Source organism: Equus asinus, chromosome 7 (assembly GCF_041296235.1).
Source record: "Equus asinus isolate D_3611 breed Donkey chromosome 7, EquAss-T2T_v2, whole genome shotgun sequence".
NCBI classification, from domain to species: Eukaryota; Metazoa; Chordata; class Mammalia; order Perissodactyla; family Equidae; genus Equus; species Equus asinus.
Genome location: NC_091796.1, coordinates 88,883,274 through 88,901,272, shown reverse-complemented (window position 1 = coordinate 88,901,272; position 17,999 = coordinate 88,883,274). Strand labels below are relative to the sequence as shown.

General features: G+C 41.2%; 1 protein-coding gene across 5 annotated transcripts in view; it reads left to right on the top strand.

The window, feature by feature from the left end:
- The window catches only part of STON2 (stonin 2), a 138,842-nt gene that overhangs the window by 108,373 nt on the left and 12,470 nt on the right, over nucleotides 1–17,999 (top strand). For 4 of the 5 annotated variants that reach the window (XR_011504721.1, XR_006530295.2, XM_044774142.2 and 1 more), the window contains one exon: nucleotides 14,170–16,008. Coding sequence is in view for 3 of the 5 variants with exons in the window: in XM_044774142.2 (XP_044630077.1) it covers nucleotides 14,170–16,008 (1,839 nt within the window). In the remaining 2 variants the exon portion in view is untranslated. Of the gene's footprint in view, nucleotides 1–1,162; nucleotides 1,262–14,169; nucleotides 16,009–17,999 lie in introns of all 5 variants that reach the window. The other variant, XM_070514149.1, reaches the window with a different exon arrangement.

Sequence of the window (17,999 nt, the reverse complement as noted above, 5' to 3'; positions counted from 1 at the left end):
CCCTAAATCCTGAAGTCTACTCCCGAAGTCACCAGCATACTCTAGACACATTCCAAAAGTCACCAAGGGCTCTGTGGGGTTAGAGAATCGAATCCCAAATTAAATACTTTGAAGAAAAACTAACATCATGAAGACCTCTTTTCCTGGCTTAATTTTGCCCTGATTCTGAAGACAGTCTGTGCTTATCTCCTTTTATATACCCTTTGCCCCTCTTAATCTTAACCAGAAATCTTAAGAATTTAGATAGAGTAGTTACATTCTTCCTCTCTAAATATTCTTGGGACTATTTATTCTTTCTTTGCTAACGACCTTTGTCAAATTCATGCAGACTAGTGTATTTGCCACAGTCTCCTCTTGATGATGGGATAGAAATTTTTCTGCTGTACAGTGCATGGTCTCGAAAAGTCTTTAAGCAGGCAAACCTCTGTGTTTTATGCTGTCCAGCTGCCCTGTAATGTAGCTGAAGTTTTTGCTTAGAGATGGGCAGATGATTCCACCTTTATGTCCTTTGCTTGACTTCTCTCATATATGCAAAGAAGAGGCAACAAGTAACCACACGTACCAATCTGCTGTATGTCTAGCTGCAGAGGAGATTCAATTTGACCCCAAGGATATGCCCTCAGTGGAGGACACAAAGGTTACTATTTATCAAGAGGGAAGGCAGCATGTTTGTCAACATTCCACAGTGTTTCACAGCCAGGCAAGAAGCTTTAGATTTGAAAATAGAAGTCCTGATCCCATTACCTCATCCCTGGCTACTGAAGTCCCTGACTTTAAATGACAAAAGGAGTCAAATTTACTTCCTGAAACAAATCATCAGCCTGGATCATCCTTTATCCAGTATCACACTTTCTTATTACTTTTCTTATATCCTTCATGTCCCCACTTGAGGTGGCCAGACATTGCATATGTCTACTAGAATTAATATATTTTCATGCTCTGCCCTCCAATCTCTTTGGGCATACGTAATGCTCATACCAACAGCTTGGTCAGAGCTGCCAACAACTGAACAACTGAACTGCCAACAATTACTGACACTTACTATCTTCCACACTGCCTGTTTTGAATGTTGTCCCATGAAAATTCTCATCTAAGCATATTAAGCAAAAAACAGTAGGCTCTGAAACTGTTATGTGTATGCAGAATAATCCTTACTTTGCAGATAAGTGTGTGTTCACGAATGTGCATGTGCAGAGTGACAGCTGGAAGAAAACACGCCGTGATGGTGACATTGATCGTCTCAGGTGGCAGCGAGATTCAGGTGCTTTTAATTGTATGTTTCTACACCATCCAAATTTTCTAAAATACAACTTCCTTAAAATTATCCGAAAGTTTAATCTTTTTTATATTATAGAAACAAACTGTTATTTATTTTAGGACATGGTGACTGGAACATTTATAAAATTGATCACTTTAAAATGATTCACATGTGAGAGCGTTAAGTTCAGTGGGCCTGTGTCCTGAGTTGTCCCAGCTGAGGCAAAGAACACTCAGCCCTGGTCCTCGGGACAGTTGGGGAAAGAGTCAGTTATGCAGTATCTGTCAGTTCAGGATGTATGGAAGTATGAGAGTGTTCTTGCCCTTCCACTTTCCCCTATTCTGTGGTTACCTGATCTCATTTCCTTTCTGGCAAACACTTAGGGTCTCTGGGAGACATTTGAAAAGGCCATGAACTCCTTGATCTGATCTGTAACCAAGCCTCTCACCACATAAGTTTTGGTTCAATATATCTGTAACTAAGTCTTTATTCCAAGACTGCTTTCTGCATGTTTATGGTCTTCTATATCTAAAATGCAATTAACTGCCAACCTAGGACCCATTCAAAAAGCATGAAGAATTGTAGGACTCAATTGGAACCAAAAATTACCTTACTATCTGAATAGTAACTGTAGGCCTTAGCAAACAGCGATTGAGCACTCTTGAATGTTTTGAAGCATGTTCACATGTGTGATCTCATATTTGCTTGCAAAATAGAACAAGGATTATGATTATCCCATGTTACAGTGGAGAAGTGGCACAAAGACTTGCTCAAGACCACAGTGAGTTTGTGGCAGAGCCAGGACTAGAAATAAAACCTTCTGTTTCATAGCTTTGTCAAAGCCCCCACAATAGCAAATATCTCTTTCCAAGATTTTCCCCAGGGTGTCTGGGCTCTAAGGAATAATCACGATCATGATAATATCAAATACTTCTATAATGTTTGCTATGTAAATTTTATATACACTAACTCAGTCATCACCACAATTTAAGAGGTAAGTACTATTATCTCCATTTTACAGTTGAGGAAATAGAAGTCTGGTGCATTTAAGCAACTTATCCAAGGTCGTAGAGCCAGTAGATGGAGGAGCCAGGATGTGAAGCAGCCTGGAGCCTCAGTCCATGCTCTGGACCACTTGTCAGTGCAATCAGGGCCTGTCTGCTTCCTGCCTGTTTATGCCTAGGGTGGCCCAGGCCAAAAATGGCAGTTCTTCACATAAGAGTGTTAAAATTCCTTCCCTCCAAACTTACGGAGTTTTGAAATATGTGCCCTGTGTTATTTAAGCAATAAGAGTACTGTTCTATTTCCTTGTGAAAAGAGCAGGGGAGAGGTGAGAGGAGCAATAAAACTGAAATATCTTTTCCTCAACAGCCAGACAAGCTTGGAAGGTTCTTGGAATTTATATCTTTCCATGGTTCCTATGAAGATCTTTTCATCTGTCTCCTGCCTGGCTGCCGAGGAGCTTGGATTGCAAGCAACACAAGCCAACTTTATTAACTTTAAGCAAAAGGAATTTATTCTAAGGATATAGTTGTTTATAGAATCAGAACAAAAGCTGAAAACTCAGGCTTTGGGAAGTTGGTGTATCACCTTTCACTGAGTTATAAACTACCCTGAGATTTAGTGGGCCTGCGAAACAACCATTTGTTTAGCTCAGGATTCTGCAAATCAGCCATCTGGGCAAGTTTGAGCAGTTCCCAGTCTTTGCTATGCTGAGCTGATCTCCTTAGGGGCTCATTCACGGGTCTGCAGTCAGTTGCTAGGGTGCCTTGCTTCTCCTCCACGTGGTCACTCATCCTGCTGCAGGGTCACTTACATCATGGTCTCAGGGTTCCAAGAACAGCAAAAGAAGACAAGCCCCAGTGCACGAGCACTTTTCAAGTTTCTGTTTGGCGATGTATCTGATCTTGACTAAAGCAAATCAGAGGCTCTAGCTGAGTCATTGTGGGAGGGGACTGCCCAAGAGCATGGATAGAGAAAGGAAGAATCTGTGGCCATTTTTGCTATGTCCCACAGGTGGTCAGGAACCTTGGCAGCTTTAAGGCTCAAGTCAGTAAGAACTAATGCACAGGCTCTTCACTGTGCCTCCATCTGAGTAGCTCAGCTCCTACATTTTCCTGCACTTGAGTCAGTCCATTCAAGATTTTCAAAGAAAATCTGACTTTGCTTGGGTCATATGCATCATGGGTGGGGTACCTTGATTGGGAATTCACAAAGACTTGGATGAGAGGGGAAATGTTCAGTTGTGAAGTTGTTACCCAAAGTAGGTGAGGGGAGGGATGCAGTGCAGGCAGTACAACATTCCTTCCCTCTGTATTGTTCACTGTGTTGACTTTGTCCTTCCCCTCTGAACTATGTGGGTTGACTCTTCCTCTAGGACTTTATTGAAAGCAAAAGTAACAATCTCAACCTGATACTTGAACAACAGGAGATTTAACTCAAAAGACTCTTGCTGTAAAGCTAGTGATGACACAGGCATGGGTCAAGATCTCAGACATCCCCTCTTCCTGTCATTGCTATGTATTCATTGGACTCCAAGAGTGTAGCCAAGAAAGGAACATGAAAAGACTGGTGCTCTGATAGTGAGGTTGCATAATCCTTGGCCCTGGCAGCAACTCCCAACAGTTATTTGTTTAGGTCAGTTTCATAATTTCTACAGAATTAGAAGGCTAGTTTTAAAACTTTGTACAAAGCAAGGAGGGGTGGTAATGAAGTCATGTTTAGATAGATTCCAGGCAGCAAGGAAAGCCTGAGATAGGTTGTTAGCATTGCCACCAGGGTGCTGGGGCATTTAAGATTGACTTATTGCCCAGATTATAGGAGAGTTTAAGGGGACAATAAATCCCCTTTATTTGCCAAAATACCTTTCTCTTTGGACAGACAACCAAGGCCATTTTTCTGGTTACAGTAGCCCACTCTTACAAACGACAGGGAAGAAGTGATATCTTTATGTGTGTGTGTGTGTGTGTACCCATGCTAAGTATTTGAAACATTTCTAGTGCACTAAACCTGGTGCTGTTTTCTCCAAAGGGTTGATCCTGTTTCTCCAAATGTTTGATCATGAACCTCTAACATATGTATATTTACTTGTAAATATATTATAAAATTATTTATAAATTTCAAACATACTAGGTATTTTAATGTTTTATAACATATAATAAACAAAAACTAGAAATGTTTAAAGGATGAGTGCAAAAGTGAACAAAAATGGAAGTACTTATATTTTCTTTCCATACCCCAGTGGATCATCCTGTATACCTCCTTGGACACACCTCACCCCACCCCCTGCCACCCGCTTTGGGGACTGCTTGTCTGGAATCCTAAGACGTCTTATACCTGCCTGACAATCACGAAAGCAGTTCTTAGTACCAGAGGGATAATAGACAGTTGGATGTTCTGTCTTGACCAAAGTGTACTCATGACTTAGTACTCCCCTAATATGGTAGATTCAAGTGCTGCTTTGTTACAGTCACAATGGCTTTCTGAATGCAGACTCTCATATCCCTTGTAGTCCTTGAGCCTTCAAGGATTTATTTCTGCAATAATTATGGAAAGATTTGAACTTATGGAGTGTAACCTGAGACAGACATATTCTTCTTTCTTTCTCCATCCCCCGTCTCCTTCCTTCCATTCTTCTCCCTCCTTTCCTTCTTCCTCCATCAGATTGATAATAATGTAATTTCAAGGCATTACTTTCTCCTCTCTCTCTTCTTCTGCTTCCTTAAGAGTTCTGAAATAATAATAATATATACATATTTTTTTCCTTATTATGATAACTCTACATTTATTGAGCTCTGGGCAAAATTCACTATCTATCAATGATCTAATTTACCCTTACAACAACTCCATGAAGTGGGTACTCTTATTACTGCCCTTAAGAGTTGAGAACTACTGAAGTTTAGAGAGGGTTAAGTAACGTGCTCAAGCTCTCACAGTTTTCTAGTGGAAGGGCCAGGACCATCTGACTCCAGAGCCCAAGCTTTACCCTCGACTTGCCTGTGGTGGCACAGAACAGACAGTAGAGACCAACATGGGCAGGAACTCTATCCAGCATTAGTAGACGCCACTTTTAAGCCAGGCTTTCCTTTATGGGCCTTGAGTCCACCCAGGAGACACTGGTATATATACGTTGGATGGTGTGGATGCCGTAGCAAGTGAGGGAAAGTACTGAGTGTGTGAATCATCTGGAAATAGCTTTTCCCTCTGTGTTTGCCTGCGGATTACCTACCTCATGACATCTTCTGAAAAACTTGAGACGTTCAGGGATACAAATAGAGCTCCACCTACTAGAATAAATCTATTGTCATGCTGGAAATTAGTTGTTTTCCTATTTTTCTAAGAGATTATTTTAACTTGATATGTTTACAGTTTATAAGTTGCATCTATCGTCACTCTGTAAGAATGTCTCCTTTGATCTTGGTCACTAAAAGGGAGCTGGACAAGCACTGAAATGAAATCAAATTACCAACTCCAAGTTTAAGTGAAAAGAAGTGGCTTCCGGCCTCTATGAGCTGTTTGGTTACTTTCTTGTTGTCATTGCTGGAAAGTCCACATACAGAGCAATGAGCTTTGGGTAACAGAGGTGAAAGGGAATTATTTGAGGGATCCTTCCCTCTTGTAGGAGCTGCCCCTAACCTTTCTATGGGTGATCTTCACCCACTGATGGTGCTCCCTGCCCCCAACAGAGTATTTTAATTTCTCCTGGAAGGCATATTATAGCCTAGTTAACAAATAGAAGTTCAGGTTACATACAGACTTAGTCAGAATGCCTGCTCACCATACACAGATATACAAGCTTGTGTAATAATGTGCAAGAGCCCCCAGCTCTGTTTATTTGCCCTTACCACAAGACCCTGACTACATTTACACACTCACCTTTGGAGAAGTAGCAGTTCCTGTCACTAACGTTCAAAATGATCAGACTTTGAATCTGGTCTGCAGTAGAATGGCTGTAGTATATTACTGTTTCATGACTGTGAAAGGAAAGAAGGCATTGCTGTGTGCTTAAGTATATAAGCCCCTCAGGGTAAGACACTTCCAAGCAGGTGAGACTGCTGAGACTCCCAAGCTCCACTCCTAGAATAAGTGGTCATGGACCACCTGCCCAAGGTGCAGGTCCAGGGCCCTTGCAATAGAAATCAGATTTAGAAGTATTATGTACAAAGAGGATGATAAGTCCCAGCTCTGCGAGGACATATACTGATTGGTAGGACATCAGTACCAGTTAAAGTAGATCCATGTATTGAAGGGAGCAGAGGGGGAGATGACAGAGCCATTGGTGAGAATGAAACCTCTATGTTAATTTCCTTTGGCCACTTTGACATCCTCTCTGAGTCATAGCTTCGTTGTCCGTTACTCACCAACATAACCAGGAAGATAATCAAGCCCATATCCTTGGGTGGTCCCTAATCCTTCATAAATCTGGTCCATTTCTCAGTTTCTAACTATTGCGGTTAAGAGATGGTAAAGGTAGTAGAGTGTGTCTTTACCTTCCTTGGAAGTTCCAGGGTTTGGGGATCATCTTCTAAAGCCTAGAAACCTGATTTTACCTGCTCACTCAAGAGTGATAAAGCTCTTAGAAATTGAGATCTCTGACCAAATGTAATGGCAAGTTTCAGTGCCTTCTAACCCTGCTTTAGGGTGGACTGATTCACCCTAGTCCTTCAGTAAAGTGCAGGACCTTGACTGTTCCCCCACCCCTTAGGGATCCAGGGGGTCGTTGGAGCTTTCAAGTATCCTAGGTTGTTGCTGGGGTGTATCCTCACGTGGTGACCAGGTGAATAGTGAGTAAGGATGTGGAGGCACACACAAGTGAGACTTCCACTATGGCAGTGAGACAGAGAGTCCTGATGAGTCACCTGTCCTGGTCACAGTAAGGATATGGGCACTGTAGGCCTGCCACTGTTTCCTGGAGCTTGCCCAGTGCCCCTCTGGGAAGTCCTTTTCCTGGTTGCCAGCCCTGGCACTTCCTGAGCATAAAAACTATGCTCAAATCAGAGTCAGGATGGAGACCTCTTTTTTCCCCTTGCCCCTACCATACATTCTCCCTGCAGTAACTTCTAGATGCTGCTCCTGCTCTTTTAAGCTCCTGACCCAAAAGAGCCCTTTCCACTTCTTGTCACACCATAAAAGAGTTTTATGCTCCATTAAGCAGAGAGCTTCACAGCCCACCCACAAGGGCTCAGACCCTAGAAACTCCTCTTTATTCACTCCTCTTTGGTGGGCTCAGAAATAGTTGAGGATGGGAGGGAAATACAGGGTTTTTTTTTTCTATGGCAATAAAAAATAAATAAAACACAGGTTAGGTTCTCAGCAGGCCACATTACTAGTTAAGTCTTTGATATACCCTGATATATAAAATGCGAAGAGATTAATTTATAAAATAGAATGCTGATTTTTCAATTTACTGTAGATATTGGAATCCACCCCTGCCTTTGAACTCTGCTGGGGAACTGGAGTTGGCCCCATCAGACAAGAGCAAAAGTGAAACCTGGCTGGGAGGAAGGATAAGGGTTATAGTGGGGTCTCTCCCAGGTGGGAGTTGGAGAATAGAGTCCTCATCTCAGAGAACATGAGGAGGTGATATCAGAAAGGCAAATTGAGCCAGGGATCCAGTAAGCCAGTTGAGTGGAAGTTTAGTGATTAGAGGAAAAAGCCAAAAGCAGGGATCCAAAGATTGAGTATTGGGGAAGTGAGCAATAGTAAAACGGAGGCAAAAGTTTAGAAGCAGAGAGAATAGCTTGATTAGGAACACACAGATATTGGGGATGTTTCTGGGCCACTCCTCAAACTTAAAGTCTGATGCTTGCTTTTCTGAGCAAAGAAAAGAGATGTGTTGGGTCAGCCCATCTTGATAAGCAGGAGGGAGCTGGCAGGGCAGGCTGGATTAGTCATTTGAAGATACTCAGTACTGCTTCATAGATCCTCTTAGCAAATAAAAACCAGAATGTAATGTTGAATGGTGTTGATAGGGATTCTGTCAAATGGTGGTAAGTGGTAGTTTGATGAATTGGCTTCTTTACTTTGGGGATATCTCTCACCAGGTAGCTGTGCCAGCATCAGAGCATCCTCTCTCCAGGACAGTGCTGAGAACAGATGGATAGACTCAGACCCTCTGGCTCTCCTCTTTATCACAGTGTATTGTTATGACTAAGCAGGTCCCAGCTTATTTTATCCAAATGAGAAACTCCCCTGATAAGGGTCAGAACTCCTTTCTCAGGGGATGACATGGCCTGACCTTATGCCCAAAGGCTTCACTGTATAAATAGATGTGAATTCTTGTTTAATTCACTTCTTTTCTGCCACTGAACGATGCTGCTAATATGTTCTGTGTCAGGATAACCCTTGCTAACTCAAGGGTAATGGGAAAAATTAACCAGATTTTAGCTTAATGAACAAGCATTAAAAGAATACCAGAGTTGGGGCCAGCCCACTTGCATAGTGCTTAAGTTTGTGCGCTCTGCTTCAGTGGCCTGGGATTCATGAGTTTGGATCCCGGGTGCGAACCTAGCACTGCTTGTCAAGCCACACTGTGGCAGCAGCCCACATACAATAGAGGAAGGTTGGCACAGATGTTAGCTCAGGGCCAATCTTCCTCACAAACAAAACCCCCCAGAGTTAATGAATATTAAAAGTAGGATGTGACTTTTAATCTCACTTTGGGCAGTTTACTTAAACTCACTGAGCCTCAGTTTTCTCAGCAAAATGAAGGGGTCAAGTTTTATTATTTCTAAAATCTCTTCAAGCCCCCAAATTCTGTGTTCCTTTTTTAACTTTACAGATTACTCCACAAGTATTTAAGTGCCTACTGTGCCTCTGAGGCTGGTTATAGTTTTAAGTATATACTCTTATATAACAGTGACTGCTATCTCATGTTGAGAAACTGCAGTAATCTAAGAATGTTTGTTCTTGCCACTGCTCGTAAATTCCAGTGAACAGCTCTCGGTAAGTTTTTTGCATTTGTCATTACATTAACAAATTAGGTTAACAAATGAGAGAAGGAGATGGCAGAGTATCTGTGTGTTCAAAATATCCCGTAACAAACTGTTAATTTTTTCCCCATAGTTCTTACTTTTTTTTCAGTTTGGTGGCTTTGATTACCATTGTCATCATTTAATTTACTTTTTTGGGAACATAAAATAGATTGTGGCCTAACGTTAACAGAAATCTACCATTTCTCTTGAGTTTGCATCAGTAAAGATACGAGGAAGCTCTTAGGTACTGGAAATTCTCCCTGTGGTGTAGGATGGGAACCTAATCTTTATCCATGTCTTCTGTTTGGCAGCAGCCCAACTCATAGTAAGAGCAATCGGGAGGTGGAAGGAGCAAGTGGAAGAGAGAAGAATTAAAATACTGCTGGATTTTTAGGTTTGGTTTTAGTTTAATACGTCAATAAAATGGAATTGTGGATGATGGTTAATTTTGTTCTGAAGATTCTTAGTTTTTGTCTATTTTTTACTGGAGAAATTTGCCGGCCATTTTTTTTTTCCCCTCATTGTTTCCAGCACCAGCAGCATGAGTCCTGAGTGTCCTAGGAAAGGTTTAATTGCTGCTTTATTGACATGGACTCCAGCTAAGCTGTTTGTTTTCTTTCTCAAAGGTTAATGAGTAGAAGTAATAAAGATATGTTGACCTTTTATTATTTCTTTATTTTGTAAGCAGTATAGCGTTTTTAAAAGAAAGAATACAGATTTAAAAGTTTTAAAATCCCCTCTTATCCCACATGAGACATATGTTTTCACATTAAAACATTATGAAACATATTCCAAAGCTTAATACATATGTACTTTATATCACGAAAATGTATCATTCTAGTAGTAATAATAGCAGCTAACATCTACTGACATTTATTATTTGCCAGGTGCAATTCTACTAACATCTATATTAGATTTTCCCAACAACCCTGTCAGGTAGGATTTAATATTTTCCTGATTTCATAGATAGGAAAACTGAGATGTAGAGAAATTAAACAAGTTGCCCAAAGTCACATAGCTAATAAGTTGCAGATACAGAATTGAAGCCCAGGCAATGTGACTCCAGATTGTAGGCTCCTGTTATTATTTACTCAACAGTGTATATCACGATCAGCTTCCATGTGGATAAGCATGCATCAATAGCATGGTCTTGATGGTGCATGGGATTCCGTTTTAAAGGTATAACAATTGCTATAACCAATCTTCCATTATTGGGCAGTTAGATTGTTTCCAATTTTTCTGTGATACAAACATTGCTCTGATAAACATACCACTGTATACATCATTGCATGCCTGTGTTGTTCTTTCCTTAGAATAAACTCCTGTAAGTAAAATTCTTGGATCATGTTTTTGAGTGTAAATTTTCAAATTTCTCTCCAGAAAGATGTTTTTTAACATTTCCATCAGAGTGTAAATTTCCCCATATCACCAATAATTATTATTATTATTTCTAAATGTTTGTCTCTCTGACACAGGGAGAATTGTATTTATTGTTTTAAAAGCTTAAACTCTTTTTTCCAAATAGTTATTAGACATTTATGTTTCTTCATTAGTGAATCATCTGTTTGCATCTTATTTTGTGTGTGTGTGTGAGTATATCCATTCTTATTAAGGATACACTGTCTTTACATGTTAAGGACATCAAGTTTTTGTCATATATGATGCAAATATTTTCCCCCAGAAATTTTACGTACAGATAAGTTGTTTTTCACATGTGAAAGAACCAAAGGACATCCTTTAATAAAAAGAGGATCAGGAAATACATGACCTAACCTTTGTAAAAACAATTGAAGATGTCTTTCAGTCAATGATAAATGAAGCACAATTAAGAGCTCACAAATAGGAAAGTCAATGTTAATAAGTGATAAGTTTTAAAAGTAGTATTTGGCAGTCCATGAGCTCACCTCAGGAAATGCTTTATTTTCATGTGAACTGTGGACTGCTTTTGCTTTTCATCTGTAAAAGTATCCTTATTAAGATTTTTTTCTTTATAAATGATTTTCTAGAGAAACAAGAAGTTTGACCTATACCCCACTAATGTCCCAAAGGATGGATTTTTTAAAAACAGGTTGTAATCAAGGGAGACCCCATGATTACAACCTGTTTTGAAAATCTCTTTTCTGCTGAAGGAGAGAGAATTTTGTAAAAAAAGTCTTCTGGTACTTTTTAATGGCTATCAAAGAGATTACAGAACCTGTAGAAATTAATTTAATTTCCCTCCAAATTTAAAGACACTTCATTTAAATTGTGTTGTAAGTCTAATGCTTCAAAACTGTCTAGGACTTGGTATGATTTTAAATAACTTGGTTAAAAAGGAATTCATTGTAAGAAAACTATGTTCAGTGGAAAGAAAGGCCTTTTTTTCATTTACTTTTTGGCTTTGGAGAGGAAAATGAGAAATGCTATTTTGGGGACAAGATTCCCAACAGAAGGGAATCCTTTGGCGGCAGGAATAAACAGCTTTGGCAGAAAGCCACCCTCCGAAGGAAAAGGGGTTGGGCATGTTTTAAACCAGGGAGTGGTGATGAGCTCCGAGGCAAAAAGGATATTCCTTATACAGGGGTGGGTCAGAACCAGACTCTTTGGGTGGAAACACTACATTACACAAGCTCCATAGAGGGACTTCATTCGAATTGATGCATTTTGGATACAGCCGTTTCCCAGTTTTCTAGGGAGGATCTGTTACCGTTCCAAGGAAGTGATTATATTTTACTCAGAGCCACATTGTTCCCTTTAGCCTTTATTATAATGATACTAGTAGTAATAAATAAAATATAAATCCCAAAATCTAGGGTTTTCTCCTGACCCTTTTCCCTTCATTTTCCAGAAAATAAATCGCTTATGCATCTACAAAAATAGGTTAATGATTAATTTGAAGAAGGGTGTTGTCTTTAATTTTAAAGTGCTTTGAAATCCTTTTGTGGTGCTGTATATAGAGAAAATACTTTTTGCTCATTCTATTTCTGGGGTGAGTGTGGATATGTACACATGCTCATGTACTTAGCCTGCATTTTCAAACTGACGTTTTCAGGAGAGGGAATCACTATTTGTTTGAATACCTATATTTGGAAAGATGGATGACAAGCCAGCCATCCCATCCACTTGTAATTACATTTGCAATTGTGTGTGACGTTGCTGATTTGGTGTAGTTGGATAGGATATTCACGAAGGTTTAGCAAGATGGTCAGAGGGGCCGGCCCTGTGGCCGAGTGGTTAAGTTCGCCTGCTCCTCTGCGGCGGCCCAGGGTTTCGCTGGTTCGGATCCTGGCGTGGACATGGCACCACTCATCAGGCCACGCTGTGGTGGCGTCCCATGTGCCACAACTAGAAGGCCCACAACTAAAATATACAACTATGTACTGGGGGGATTTGGGGAGAAAAAAGCAGAAAAAAAAAAGCAGAAGAAGATTGGCAACAGTTGTTAGCTCAGGTGCCAATCTTTAAAAAAGATGGTCAGAAAACTCAACTATTTGAGTATCTGTTTCTCTTTGATTCCAAATTACTGTCATTAGAAACAGTGGGTGGAATGGTGGCAGAGATGGCCAAACACAATCCTCCAGGGACAGAGAGAATAGAAGCTGGTCCAAAGCAAAGTTTCTTTTCTCACTCATTCAGTCAACAAACCTTTAATGAGTATTTACTATATGCCAGATACTGATTTGTTTTCTGTGCTGTACCTTCATCAGAATCCACTCCTCGTTGCTAAAGGTTTAATTTTCCCCTTCCTTCCTACAACCCCAGCAGACACCCAGGGTCTTTATGCTACTGAAAAGATTTGGATCTTTGCCACATTGAAACTCAAGTCCTCTGTCTCTTTCCTTGAAGGTCCTGCTGGGGTGGAGTTTTATTAGTAATAACCTCTTTTTTTTTTACCATAAAATAAATAAACCCCAAGATGGAAAAGTATTTTAGAGAACAAAGAAAAGATTATATCGTGAGCATTTTCTCATGTTACTACATACTTGTAAACGTTTGACTGGCTGAGTATTATTCCATTGTGTGGCTCAATTTCTTAACATTCACCCAAAACTTGATTCACAATTTGGATTTATTTCCTTAGGGTAAAGTTACCAAGTTATTGTTTATGAACATTGGTAAGACCCTTACTACAAATTGCCAAATCACTTTCAGAGAATTTGTAGCAACTTACAGACCCATTAAGGGTCTATTAACTGTTCATATGATGGCATCCTTACCCTCATTAAATATGAAAAACTTTTAAGATCTTCACTGAATTTTTCTTCTTTAATTTGCATTTTTATTACTAGTGAGCTTAGATTAGTGAGATTTCACATGCTTATTAGACATTTTTAGTTTCTGTTTCCTGAGTTGTCTGAATATGTCCTTTGCCTGTATTTCTATTGGAGTTTTCATGTTTTTCTTATTCACTTGTATGAACTTATTTCATATTAAAGATGTTAACATTTTGTCTTTAATATTTATTGATCACATTTGCATAAAAGGCTCTCCAATTACATTATTTGCAATCATATTATCACTTAGAGCAGATAACTTGTTTTGTTTAATGAGATCAGCTTTCTATCATTTTATGTAGGAGGTAGTTTTCAATGTTTAAAAATTAATAATACATACTTTAGAGCTAAGTAAACAAAATATCTATTCCAGAAACTTCTATAAAATAAAGGGAGAATGTATAATAAGAGTTAAATTGTAAAGGACTTTGGTCCTACCAGTGCTTCTGTATTGACAGACCCATTTGTATTCTTACTGCATTTAATGTATGGCCCCTCTGATGTGCTTATTACAAAATTATGAGAACTATGCCCAGACTAAGCACTTAAGATAGGTAATGAGGTGCTTTGGAATTTACTGGATTCCAGATAAAATTTTAGTCATCCCTCATTCCCATACTTCAGTCTCCCATACCTCTAGAGACCCTGCACAGCAGCCCCTCATGTGTTCTCCTTTTCCTTTTAGACAATTCTTCCTCACTCCAGGAAGATGAAGAGGTAGAGATGGAGGCCATCAACTGGGAGGCCAGCAGTCCAGCCATGAATGGACACCCTGCCACTCCAGTGACCTCTGCTCGTTTCCCCAGCTGGGTCACATTTGATGACAATGAAGTCAGCTGCCCTTTGCCACCAATCGCCTCTCCTCTGAAGCCGAGTACACCACCCATTGCATCTGTGACCCCAGATGCACCTTATAATTCAACTGGGTCATTTAAGAAGAGGGAACGTCCCAAGAGCACTCTGATGAACCTCTCCAAAGTTCAGAAGCTGGACATTTCCTCCTTAAACCACCCGCCTTCCAGAAGCGAGGCTCCACCTTGGAGGGCAACTAATCCTTTTCTCAATGAGACTCTACAGGATGTGCAGCCCTCACCTATCAACCCTTTCAGCGCTTTCTTTGAAGAGCAGGAGAGGCGCTCCCAAAACAGTTCCATTTCCGGTACCACAGGCAAAAGCCAAAGAGATTCCCTCGTTGTTGTCTACCAGGATGCCATCAGTTTTGATGATTCAAGCAAAAACCAGTCACACTCTGATGCCGTTGAAAAACTCAAAAAACTCCAAATTGATGATCCTGATCGCTTAGGCAATGCAACACTACCTGATGATGACCCAATAGCCTGGATTGAGCTAGATGACCACCTGCCTGGTTCAGCACTGTCCCAGCCCAGAGATGGATGGCCAATGATGCTGAGGATCCCTGAGAAGAAAAACATCATGTCCTCCAGGCACTGGGGACCCATATACATCAAACTGACAGACAGTGGTTACCTGCAGCTGTATTATGAGCAAGGCCTAGAAAAACCATTCCGTGAGTTCAAGCTGGAGATCTGCCATGAGATTTCGGAACCCCGGCTCCAAAACTATGATGAGAATGGCAGGATCCACAGCTTGCGGATAGACCGTGTCACGTACAAGGAGAAGAAGAAATACCAGCCTAAACCTGCTGTGGCCCACATAGCAGAGAGGGAACAAGTGATTAAGCTGGGCACCACCAATTACGATGACTTCCTGAGTTTCATCCGTGCAGTTCAGGACCATCTCATGGATCTGCCAGTGTTGTCAATGGACTTGAGCACAGTTGGCTTGAACTACCTTGAAGAGGAGATTACAGTGGATGTCAGAGATGAATTCTCTGCCATTGTGAGCAAAGGAGACAATCAGATTCTCCAGCACCATGTCTTGACACGGATCCACATTCTGAGTTTCCTCTCTGGGCTTGCTGAGTGCCGCTTGGGCCTCAATGATGTCCTTGTCAAAGGGAATGAAATAGTTTCCCGGCAAGACATCATGCCTACCACCACCGCAAAGTGGATCAAGCTCCATGAGTGCCATTTTCATGGGTGTGTGGATGAGGATGTATTCAACAGCTCACGGGTTATTCTGTTCAACCCTTTGGACGCATGCCGATTCGAGCTAATGCGGTTCAGGACAGTGTTTGCTGAGAAGACCTTGCCTTTCACACTCAGGACGGCAGCAAGCATCAATGGGGCAGAGGTGGAGGTGCAGAGCTGGCTTAGGATGTCAACCGGCTTCTCCTCTAACCGTGACCCTCTCACTCAGGTTCCCTGTGAGAATGTGATGGTTCGTTATCCTGTGCCCAGTGAGTGGGTGAAAAACTTCCGCAGGGAAAGTGTCCTGGGGGAAAAGTCCTTGAAAGCCAAAGTGAACCGGGGGGCAAGTTTTGGCTCAACTAGTGTATCTGGCTCTGAGCCTGTCATGAGAGTAACTCTGGGAACTGCCAAGTATGAGCATGCCTTCAACTCCATTGTGTGGAGGATAAACCGACTGCCTGACAAAAACTCAGGTAGGTAGAGGTTTCTCATCTGTGAAAATCACCACATGGTTGTGAGAGAGCTGGGGTCAAAGTGCCACATTCTATTCCCCTGTGAACTGCTGGGTTTGGTTGTATGTGTGGAATGGTGATGGAGGGGGAGTGGGACCCAGAAAAGCAAAAACATTTGAGCAAGGTAAGTAACAAACATGAACGACACAGTTTACTCCATCTTTTTACGCTCTTAGTATCACAATTCTTCCATAGAACTATGCATTCTTCTCGGCTGAGCTGCTAAGCAGATTCCCAGGGCAGCTTATGAATTTGTATTCTTTTCTGACTCATTAAAGTATTATCAGTGCTGCTGGAAGTTATGCATTTCCAGTTCCTAGAAGGCTTCTGTGTCCTGAAGGGAGAGCTTTCCAACTGTGCCCTGAGTATAGGTAGGAGGACCAGTTTATGGCCAGTCACGGGACCAGTACAGGCTAGGAGTTAGATTTATGATTTCAGCTACCCTCTGCAAGGCCTGTCAGTCATAACAGCTCAAGCTCGAGCTGGGATCTGGGGACAGGGAGGAGGAGAAGTGGCTTCCGATCAGACTGAATATCTAGTCAGGGTATGAAGGTCTAAAAGCCTTGAAATTCTATCAGACAAAAAGTAAAGGAAGGAATGTTCGATTTAAACAAAGAAAGCAAGCTTACCGGCTCTAACCAGCCTGCTCACAACTCTCAGGGGTGCTTTTGCGCTTGAGTGAGCCCAGAAGGCAATGATTTTCCTTATGGATCCAGTGAGATTTAGTATGAAATGACAAAACTAGGGAGTAATCAAACCAGTTCTAATAGCCTTATTTTTTAGAATAAGTCTGGGTGACCCCAGTGGCAGGCAATGAGCGCATGATCCTGTGATCCTTTAAACCACTTCTCGTTTATAATAAACTTGGCCCATCTGTTAACAAAAGTGAATATCCTAGCCGAGCAAAAAGAATAAGGTTTGGAAAAACTCTTGACTGGAATGTCTTTCTCTTCTGCAGCTATTCTTCTTTCCATTCTTACTATTAAATCCTAATGTATTCAGAGCCTTGATTTCCTGTTCTGAGTGTGGAGTGGCTGTGTTGTCATACCCTGAATGTAGCATGATGTGATGGCAAGAGGCAATGCGATCTGGTCAACTCCCTAGGCATTCCAGGCAGTGGACACGCACCAGGGCGTTCTGTATCAGACACTGGGTGTAGCCATGCAAACTGAAGAGACAATTGGACCTCTGTGTTTGAGGCTGGATTTGCCACCCCCTATTTCTAAACTGACAGAATTTTTAAAACAAAGTCTTCCTCTCTGTGCTTGCTTATTCATTTCCCCTGAAATCAGCACTGTATTCTCCTGGTGTTGGAGCTGTGATTTCTACCTCGGCCATGGGGCCCATCTGAACTGACGGAGGAAGAGAGAAACCCTGAATTCTCGTTTGGCACAGAAGCCCTTGGAAAGAGACCCAAGGCGATAGGGAGAAAATTACTGTTTAACCTGCTAGAGACTTGACATCAGAGAAGACAAGGCCTCAGGCTTATGTTTACTGGAATTTTTTAGCTCGTCAGTGTTGTAAGCATGGATTCAGATAACTTCATTATGGAATTATTGGATTTTCAAGCTGGAAGGGACCTTGGGGATAACAGTCAAACCTCTTCATTCTACAGATGAGAAAATTAAGGACTGGGAGTGACATGACTCATCTGAAGTCACAAAGCTACCTCCAGGGGTCTTTTCACAATCCCACAGCTGCCCCTTAGTGGATGACACCAAATAGACACAGCATGAAATAATTTCCACTGTGAGAACAGAGATTTGCGGTTTTCTCAGTGTGTACACACATATCTCATTTGTTTCAAAGTTCTTTCTGTCAAATATTTAGAAGTACTGTATGAGGGGTTTTGGGTTATAAGCAGCAAAGACTGACTGGCTACTGTAAGCAAAAAAAGAAAAGAAAGAGGAAGTTGTTGGAAGGATACAGGTAGCTCAGAATGGAGGGAAAGA